At 41.0% G+C, this 9,737-nt stretch overlaps 2 protein-coding genes across 2 annotated transcripts; both read left to right on the forward strand.

Moving 5' to 3' along the window:
• The first annotated feature begins 232 nt into the window (after positions 1-232).
• Positions 233-4,206, forward strand: LOC116714750 (saxitoxin and tetrodotoxin-binding protein 1-like). The gene is made up of 6 exons (XM_032555481.1): positions 233-663; positions 748-917; positions 1,244-1,311; positions 2,592-2,696; positions 2,794-2,898; positions 4,021-4,206. The coding sequence occupies exons 1-6, from the start codon at positions 490-492 to the stop codon at positions 4,035-4,037; spliced, it is 639 nt and encodes a 212-aa protein (XP_032411372.1). The 5' UTR covers positions 233-489; the 3' UTR covers positions 4,038-4,206.
• A 255-nt stretch (positions 4,207-4,461) lies between these two features.
• Positions 4,462-9,709, forward strand: rab33ba (RAB33B, member RAS oncogene family a). Its single transcript, XM_032555480.1, has 2 exons — positions 4,462-5,148; positions 6,377-9,709. Exons 1-2 carry the CDS (start codon positions 4,921-4,923, stop codon positions 6,875-6,877), a joined length of 729 nt encoding a protein of 242 aa, XP_032411371.1. The 5' UTR covers positions 4,462-4,920; the 3' UTR covers positions 6,878-9,709.
• Positions 9,710-9,737: the final 28 nt, after the last annotated feature.

The following is a 9,737-nucleotide window of genomic DNA, read 5'->3' on the forward strand; positions in this document are numbered from 1 at the left end:
AATATAATAATAATAATAATAACAACAACAACAATAATAATAATAATAATAATAATAATAATAATAATAATAATAAAGCATTATATAACAAAGGAAAAAATACACAAGTCCTTAATTAGATTACTGATCACAATAAAATGCTGCTAAAAACTGATAACAATAATAACAATATTAGCAATAATAAATTGACACTCTCTGCCCCTGAGTGAGCAACAAAAATATGTCATTATGTTTAACTTCATTTTAAAAATCAAAACAAGGACTATTTGAATAGTCCGGGGTTAAAAGGACAAGAAAAAAAATTATTGAAACTCATTCAAAGCAGCCTTTGCTGTTCAAACACTGACCCTGATAAGAAAACCTGTTAGCAGAAATGTTACTTGCCCCATAAAGATTGACCAACATATTTTTCCAGAATTGCTCAGTTCTGGAGTGAACCTCGTATCAAACAACACAGCAAACAATGGACAGTGTGTGTGCTGCCTATAAATGTCAGGAGTTCCAGCTGCTCCAGAGCAAAGCGCTGACTTGCTGCTGTCCACCATGACTGTGACACATTTGGCCATCGTCCTTGTTTCCCTGCTGTCCTTCAGCGCCGCAGCACCAGCAGAAGACGAATGCAGCCAGATGACCAGAACTCTGACAGCTGAACAGATTGACCAGGTACAGATTAGAATCCACCAGACCTTTGTCTTCCTGCACTAGGTGTAAAATAACAGAGCAGCTGTGATTATTTGCTTTGATCAGATCCTGGGCCGTTGGATCTTCATTGAGGGGACAGTTAAAAATGACTTCTTTGGCCCTGTGCTGGACCACATTGAAAGCATGTGGATGGTGCTGAACAGAACAGCAGACAACCAGACCCTGATGTTAAACCAGGCAAACCGCCTGGCAGCACAGCAGCAGCCTAAACCAATGTAAGGAAACATTGTTTTCTGTCACTGCATGTCTTGTTTAGGCAGCAAATTAGACAACTTACTTCAGTCACATGCAGGGTCAACTGGAAAACACTAAAGGTAGAAAACTCTCCTTTATTGGTTCCTAAATAAGCCTGGATTACACAATCAATAGGCGTGTTTAGGAAGCAGCCTTTAACACACATCCAGTAATTCTTCTTATTGTACAAAAACATTTATTCTAGAGCTTCTTATGCAGTTTTCTGTTGCATACGATTCACTTTGTGGTCAACCATGACACATTTTCCCACAAGTATAACTAATTTATTTATTTTTCCTTACTTTAGGAATGGACAATGTCTCCGAAGCGCAGTGAATGTTACCCTCGTCAGAGGCAAAGACTTGGAGTTTCACAGTAAGCTTTGACATGGCAGAACACTTTCAAGAAACTCTGACCCTATTAATAGCCATTTATTTATTTATTTATTGTTTACTTTTTGTAATGTTACAGCCAGAAACTTCAATGTATTTAATTAGGATTTTATTATTGCTTGTCTTGTGTTGCTTGATCGAGACGAGCAACACAGTTCAAGTTCAGTCAGAGTGGATGGAGATCCCACAGATCAGTGTCTGGACTTTGAGTGGGCCGTTCTGGAATATAGTTTGATCCAAGTTACCCATCAAATCACTTGCTGCAGGCTCAGTGTAGCTGTGAATCTCTGCCTTAGTCTCTAAAGAGTTTTCTTCCAGGCTTGTCCTGGATTTGTCTTCCATCTCCCTACCAACTCTGATCAGCTTCCCAGTCCCTGATGATACATCACACACATACTGTATATATGTATTTGTTTGTGAAAAGGACCAATTTGATCTAATCTGATCAAAGAACCTTCTTTCATTCGCATCTCAGGAAGGAGAACTGGAAATAAAGATGCATTTTCCGAATTTTTAATATTACAAACTTGTAAAATCACATGATAGGGATGCATTGATCTACTGTTTTCACTTCAATACAGATATCAGAGGTTTAGTATCGGTCAATACTGATCTGATACAGAAAAACAGCTAATTTGACTTAAAATAATTTGCTTTTTTAAACACAGACATAAATGTACTGAACTACAAATGCATTTTCTAACTCTGCACCAGTACAGCGCATTTAAATCCACCAATAGCTTCACAAGTTTGGTCAAACATGTAAAAACAACTTGAATTTGTTCAGTCACTGCAATTAGGAGTAGAACAGGTAATGGAAGATAAATAATAAAGAATCTGAAACTGACAAAAACAGCAGACAGTGGTCACACATGTAAATTAACTTTGACAAACTTTCTTTCTAATGGTTCAGAAAGTGAAAAGAGAAATTATAACCACAATGTGCAATATTTACAGAGCACAAAGCATAGAATTAGACTGAATAATTCACCAATACCCAATCTAGGAATTTTTGTCCATATCGAGACGTGTACAGATTAATATGGGATCGGTGCGTCTCTAGTAATGAGATGCTCTTTTACACAAAATCTTTGTTGTCTTAATGTGAAATATGGAAAAGTTCAAGGTGTATGAATAATAATTTTTGATGATACTGTTAGTGTAAATGTCACAAGACATTACTACAAGTAAAAACTGTGTAAAATATTAACACGTTCTCAATGTAGAGAAATCTAACTGACACTGTGTGTTTTTGCTGTGCAGTCTCAGCTGCTGCATCCTATCACAGGTTCCTGCACACCTGCTCTGACTGCCTGCTCATGCACACCTACAACAACGAAAACCATTTCCAGATGTTCTACCTGTTTGGTATGTATGACCCACGGTGAGCGGGGTGACGCCCTGCAGCGGGGGGCTGTTGTCCAGTCACTGTGGTTATCTTGTTCATTATTGCTGACCTCTGCAGGCAGGAATACAACGGTGGCAGCCTCTGATTTGAACGTCTTCAGGAAACAAGCTGAATGCCTCCAGTTTCCTCTGCCATCAAAGTTTCAGTACGACACCAGCAAAGGTGAGAGTCTGGCATGTCAACCCGGGATATGAAATAACACGACGCCATCAGGTTAAAAAGAACAAGCCACGTTTCTGTTTTTGCTTCTTTTTTTTTTTGCCAGACATAAATATCAGACAAGGTTAACCTGATTGAACACAAAATGCAGTTTTCGAATGCTAATTTGATTTATTAGGGGTTAAAAAAAACAACAAAACAACAACTTGTGAATTTTAAAAATGTAATTGTCTTCCTTGTTACATCACGAATCCACTATGTAAATAATCACATTTACATGGCTCACAGTCTCACTGGGTGTACTGGGACCCAATTACTGTCAGAACTGTAAAATCAATAAATCATTTACATAGAACCTGTCTGACAACATGAAGAAAGAGAAATTATTTTAAAGTGGAGCTAAAAACCCAAGAGCAGAAGAAAAGCAGAGTAATTGACATCTACCAGACTGATGACAGGTTCAGATTTCAGTTTTGGGACACCAGAAGGAAACCCACTATTCACGAGTGGAGCGAACATAAAGCAGCACTCAGCCTGCTCATGTCCATCCCGCAGAAATGATTTCAAGTGTACATTGATGACTGATCCAGGAGTTCACAAAAGAACCCAGAACATTTAAAGCACTGAAGGCCTCACCTTCAAGGTTCAAGGTAAAAAAGAAAGAGTGAGCAAAAGTGACCTCGGTGTTAGGGTTCCAATGCTAAAAACACTGCTGAAAAATTTAGGACAAATCTTAGTGACCAGCAAATACCAAAAGCCAAGACTTCTGGGAAACTATTCTGTGGACTGACAAGAAAAAAAGGGAACCTTTTGGAAAGGTGTGTGATGTTGTTGTATTTGGTGTAATATTGTTAAGAGCATTTAAGAAAGGATAAATTTATCCCTGGACAAAATGCAATAATATTTTACATATTATTGCATATTTAAAATATGCATTTTGTGTTTTTATGCAACTGTTTGTTCAACTGAAACATTTTGGAAATACTGCACTACCTCCCTTTGTCAACCTAATGCATTTTTACTTCCACGTTTTAAGAAAAAAATTCAATGTTTTCATGATGTTGACATTAGCTGAGCATTAAAACTCTTCATCTTGACTAGATGCACTCTTTCTTTTCTCCACAGAACTCTGTCCAGCGTAGAGGATGGAGCAACAGAGCAGCTGCTGCTGATTAGTTTCCATGCACCGTCATTTTACTCACCTGGTGTCTTCATCTTCTTAGCCCTCCCCTTGATTGAAACGGGATACTTAGTAAATTCATCAAACACCTTTTAGCTGGACCATGCACTACTTATTTGCCAAATGTTTTTCTTTTTAAATCATTTAGCGAACTATAAAAATACAAGACGCTGTAACGGCCACATAGTTGTACATTGTCAGAAGATCCTATTCATGACAAGAAATTTTAAAAAGCAAAGTTGTAAAACTTAAGAACTGTAACCCCTTTAATGTGTTTGAATGCTACCAACACGTTTATTTATTGTCAATAATGTCGGTACAAATCTCGCTTTTAAGCGACCTTTATAATATATGATTATGTTTTATTCAAATAAAAAAAAAAGAAGAAGAAGAACTTTATAATAAAACCAATGGTACACTTTACACCTTCAGTGGTCAGCGGGTCAGATTTGACCCGAACACCACATGCGCTAATGCCTTCTAACAAAAAAGGAGGGCGATTATGTATGGAGCTTAAGTTTCCAACAATTTTTACGCGACTATGAACGTCTCATAAATGTTATCTCGCGAGAAGAAAATCCCTTCGAGTGCAGTACGTGGCTTCACAGCTGGGCAGTGGAGGTTCAGGGGTGTTTTAGTTCGGAGGTGGAGACACAATGTTTACATTTACAGTATCCGTTCATAGATAACTACCAGCTGATATTTACACACCGTCCGAGTCTGGAAGTAAATGTGAGAGGCAGCCGTCTTCGAGAAAGCTCTTTAGCGTCCGCCTTTCTTCCTTTCCCCGGGGAGCGGCAGTGAAGGAGCCTCCGCCGGCGTGTGAGGTCACTGGTCGGCTCGACATGGCAGAGAGCGGCTCCGCGGCTGAATTGTCCGGCTCCCTGACGAGCTCGGCTCTTCCGCCACCCAGGACCCGGATCTTCAAAATCATCGTCATCGGGGACTCTGGCGTCGGGAAGACCTGTCTCACCTTCCGCTTCTGTGCGGGCAGGTTCCCCGAGAAGACCGAGGCCACGATCGGGGTGGACTTCAGGGAGAGGCTGGTGGAGATTGACGGAGAGAAAATCAAGGTGTGCACTGCGGCCTTTTAGACACAGAAACCGTCAGTCTGGTAAACATGACGGTGCAAGAAGCTGTTCTAGTGCTGCAGCCCGGAGAAATTCATTAATATAACAAATATCAAAAGCTAAAACTATAATGGGTTAAATGGGTTTCATTGCAAAAACAACTACTCCAACTGTGAATATTTATTTCGTCTCTTATAGAACCAAATATAAAGGAATATTCCTCCAATTTACAGAAGAGCTGATGTTTTCACCTTAAAACCACAAAACACACACAAAAAAAATACTTTATTCATCCTAAAGGTAAATTAAATTACGTCATAACGCAATCAGTCATTATGGATGGTGATGTTGTGGGCAGGAGGGATCTTAGCTAGCTGTCAGTCTTGCAGTCAGAAGCCTCTGACTGAAGACTGTTGCTATATGACTGTCCTGACATGCCAACAGCTCCACATCCAGGCAGCAGATGATATTAGACAGTAACATGACCTGGATGACACCATCAGCTGTTGGGGAAACTCTGCTAATCCATCTCGTTTGCTTTTTATTTATTTTTGAACCTTTTTATAAGCAGGTCAGTTGATTGAGAGCAAATTCTCATTTTCGACATGGACCTGTTCAGCAAACATTAAAACATCATACAGCAAAAGACCGAAAACTATCTTACCCATGGGGCTTTGCAGCGTTGGCTGGTGGGATACAGGCTGATGTGATTTGACTGATTGAATGTGGACAAGCTCTGCTGCTCTGGTGTAGTTAAAGGCCTCGATCTGATGGCCTGATGGAGGCTGTGTTGAACTGTTTGGTTGTAATGATTTACAGGACAGCATTGGTTTTCATCAGGGTCATCTAAGGTCATCCAGTGCAGTAAACATGGTCAGTAGTGGACTAACAATAACAGTATTTCACTGTGCCACGAGTCTTAATGATAGTAGTAATGCTAATAATTGATAATAAATAGATAATAAATAACATGTTCAATTAGTACTAACTACAGTTATCCACCTGTGATGTTTCGCTGTGCCATAAGTATAAATAATAGTAATGCTAATAATTGATAATGAATGAATAAGATGTTCAGTTAGTTGGAAGAAACAGAGGTTTCTTGAATGTTGCCTCTTCTGTGCTGCTTGTTATGATCCATCACTCCCAGTCCTGTGGAGGAAGCAGCAGAGCTACTAGAGTCTGGTTTAGTTCGTGTTAGCTAAATAACGAGGCCGCTCTGTCCCCCCAGATCCAGCTGTGGGACACTGCCGGCCAGGAGCGCTTCAGGAAGTCCATGGTGCAGCATTACTACCGCAACGTGCACGCCGTGGTGTTCGTCTACGACGTGACCAACGCCGCCAGCTTCCGCAGCCTCCCCGCCTGGATCGAGGAGTGCAAGCAGCACGCCCTGGGAACCGAGGTGCCCAGGATCCTGGTAGGGAACAAGTGCGACCTGCAGGACTCGGTCCAGGTGGGCACAGACGTAGCGCAGCAGTTTGCGGACGCTCACTCCATGCCGCTGTTCGAGACGTCCGCCAAGAGCCCCAACGGCCTGGGAGACGGGAGCTACCGCGACAGCGACCACGTCGAGGCCATCTTTATGACTGTGGCCCACAAGCTCAAGTCCCAGAAGCCTCTAGTGCTGAGCCAGCCGGCCGAGGGGTCGGGAGGCACCGTCACCCTGAGCGGAGGGAGGAATGACGGCGGCGACGGGGGCGGAGGCAGAGGGTGGAGCTGCAGCAGCTGCTGAGGACTCAAACTCCACTGGCTAGTGGACTCAAACTAGCCAGTTTGAGTCCTCAAACTGGCTAGTTTGAGGACTCAAAAAGGAGCAGGTCCTGAAGGACCTGCTCCTCCAGGTCTTGCTCCAGACCTGGAGCAAGGAGAGGAAAACTACAGAGCACTGATGAATACCACAGTGTGTTAGGGCCAATGTAGATAGAAAAAGAAAGGAAGAGTACATACAAAAACTCAGACATTTTGAGATTAATCTCAGAAATTTTCTAGAAGAAAATAAGGAAATTTTCTGAGGTTGGAAAGTTGAAAATTTGCTAGAAAAAAATTCTAATGTTGCAATTACTCAGAAATTTGCTAGAAGAAACATGGAAGCTTCTCAGTTTGAAAAGTCAAAAGTTTGCTACAAAAATCTGAGAATTTTTTTAATTAAAAGATGCAAATTTTCGACTTATAAAACTCAGAAATATCCATGTTTTTGTTCTAGAAAATGATGGAAATTTACTCCTGTTTTTCTCTGTCTACGATGGCCCTTGTACACGTTGTAGATGAACCATACTGCTTGTTTACATGATTTCCTTTATGCCATCACTTCACTCAGCTGTTTCCTGGTCAGATCATGTTGTCCAGATATGATCTGTTTCATTGCCAAATATCCTGTCCAACCCATTAGTACAGTGGTTCATAAACCTGCTCCATGCACTCCTGATGCATTCATGACCTCCTCTGCAGACCCTCACTGCTGCAGGAGCCTGTTAGTCACCCATTCTTTTAATTCAGCTGTTTGGAAGCAAGGTGACACCTAAAGCATGCAGGGCTGAGGTAGTGGAGGATCTAATTTTCCCATAAAAACTCCCATATTTTAGCAGTAAATTCCAATCAAAGGTGCTTTATTTGGTTGTTAGAGACCAGAAGTGATTGTAACAGAACCATCTCCACCTTAGTGAGCAGAGAAGAGACTCAGGAGGAGGAGGAGGAGGAGGACTGGTCCAGGCAGGTCCACTCTGGTTGGCAGCACGGTTCGATGCCTTCAGGGCTCACCTCTGTTCTTTGGATTTTCCAGTTATGTCAGGACATCTGAGTGAAACGTGAGTGAAATGGAAGACACTGAGCACAGAAGCTGATTAATCTTTATATATGGTGGTTTGGTATCCAAGGTGATTGTTTAATCAAACGAATTATCAACTGGACATTCAGCTGTTTTTGTTTTTGCATTGATTTTACCGTTCAGTGGCTTTATGTTGGTGTTGTTTTTTAGGAGAACAGTGAGCTTCATTAGAAACGAGCTGGGATGATGGTAGATTAAAAAAAAACAGAGATTAGCTGGAGCCTGGACTGCAGCGATGTGAATTCCTGGATTGGTTCTGAGCTCCTCCATAGTTGGCCCATAGTTGGGTCAGTATGAGCCTCTCAGTGTGATAAGAAATGAAGATTCAGCAGTTTCATTTAGGAGGATATTGATCATTTATCGGACCGATAGAGATATGTTAAAACATGACTAATATCAGCCAATCCCAATGTTAGTGCTGATATATTGTGCATTCCTACTTAATAAGAGTAATGAGTTGTGGCCCTTTAGATTTCACACCATGACTCTTACTTTGTTGCTACTTGAAATATTTCCAAACAGCCAAATTAGTCTTTCTTGGAACAGTAATGAAAACTTTGAAACTGTAACTTTTTTTTATTCTATGGTGTGTGTTGTTACTGGAAACCGGCCCACTGACACTGGGATGTCGGTGTTAGTGGAATGTGAGTGAAATGTTCACACCTGCTTTTGTAACGTCTCTGAACAAAATGATAAACAGGAAGGAATGCGGTGCTGCTTTAGCTGCTGACCTAAAGGGATAATTCAGATTTGAATTCTTATTCACTTCTATACAAAAAGACTTTATTCAGGGAATGAAATGTTTTCGTACCTCATATCACCAAGTATCTTCAGAGTCGCTGTGGATGCTGATGCCAGCTGCATCATTCAGCCTCATGGTGGTAATGACTTGAGACTGATATAACTGATATAAATAATATAATTTATTATTTAATGTATTATGTCCTAGATGACACAATCAGCTGTTAGCAAGCAATGCTAATCACCCTCCTTTGATTTTGCTGTTCTTATTTAAATGTCTGTATATTGCAGGTAGTACTTTACTCTGTAACACAACTCTAAAATATGAGCTATCCCTTTAACTCATCAGCTGAAGTGGACCAAAACCTGTATTGAATGGGACAATGAAGCTCTTCATTATTTTCAATTATTTCATCGTAGATCTGGAGCCTTTTGACACATAATGCATTCAGGGATCCAGAACGCACCAGGAGTCACACACTTTGTGCAGGCTTGCGCTCCATCGTGTACCTCAGGCGTCTTAATGTGTAGAAGTGTTTTCCTGAATATGAAATAAGCTTGTATATTCATACAGTGACAGCACCAACCTGCATCTTGTTTGCCTTAAGCTGCTGTGTGACCACAGCTGGTCCTGTGGTTCTGCTGATGATCGCCTCACGCTTCACTCCGTCGCCGTCTATCAGGACTTTCTGTTCACATGAAGAACCTAATCAAGCCTTTCTGTGGCCTGTCAGCACAAGCCATACTGAGTGCTTTCCTCTGAATCTGATCCATTTGCATCGTGTTTCGACCTGGTTCCTCAAGGAAATACTGCTGCTGCTCTGGATGTGACTGAAAACAGACTGACAGCTGCACCCTGGAACACAGTTAAACAGGAATGCACTTCCTTTCACCATACATCACCTTGCAATAAATGTCTTGTCTTAAGCTGTCAATTGTTCAAAAACAAACACTACTGTTCAAATGTATTTATTAAACACAATAAAATCATAACTTAGATTCAGAGAATACAGGGAGTTAAAGGGAA

Source organism: Xiphophorus hellerii, chromosome 23, assembly GCF_003331165.1.
Source record: "Xiphophorus hellerii strain 12219 chromosome 23, Xiphophorus_hellerii-4.1, whole genome shotgun sequence".
Lineage (NCBI taxonomy): Eukaryota > Metazoa > Chordata > Actinopteri > Cyprinodontiformes > Poeciliidae > Xiphophorus > Xiphophorus hellerii.

Bases quoted from the DNA above. Each gene is read 5' to 3' on its own strand.
- LOC116714750 (XM_032555481.1), top strand. From the start codon at position 490: ATGTCAGGAGTTCCAGCTGCTCCAGAGCAAAGCGCTGACTTGCTGCTG. The intron at 918-1,243 runs GTAAGGAAACAT...TCCTTACTTTAG, and splicing joins CAGCAGCAGCCTAAACCAAT to GAATGGACAATGTCTCCGAA. The intron at 1,312-2,591 runs GTAAGCTTTGAC...TTTGCTGTGCAG, and splicing joins CAAAGACTTGGAGTTTCACA to TCTCAGCTGCTGCATCCTAT.
- rab33ba (XM_032555480.1), top strand. From the start codon at position 4,921: ATGGCAGAGAGCGGCTCCGCGGCTGAATTGTCCGGCTCCCTGACGAGC. The intron at 5,149-6,376 runs GTGTGCACTGCG...CTGTCCCCCCAG, and splicing joins TTGACGGAGAGAAAATCAAG to ATCCAGCTGTGGGACACTGC.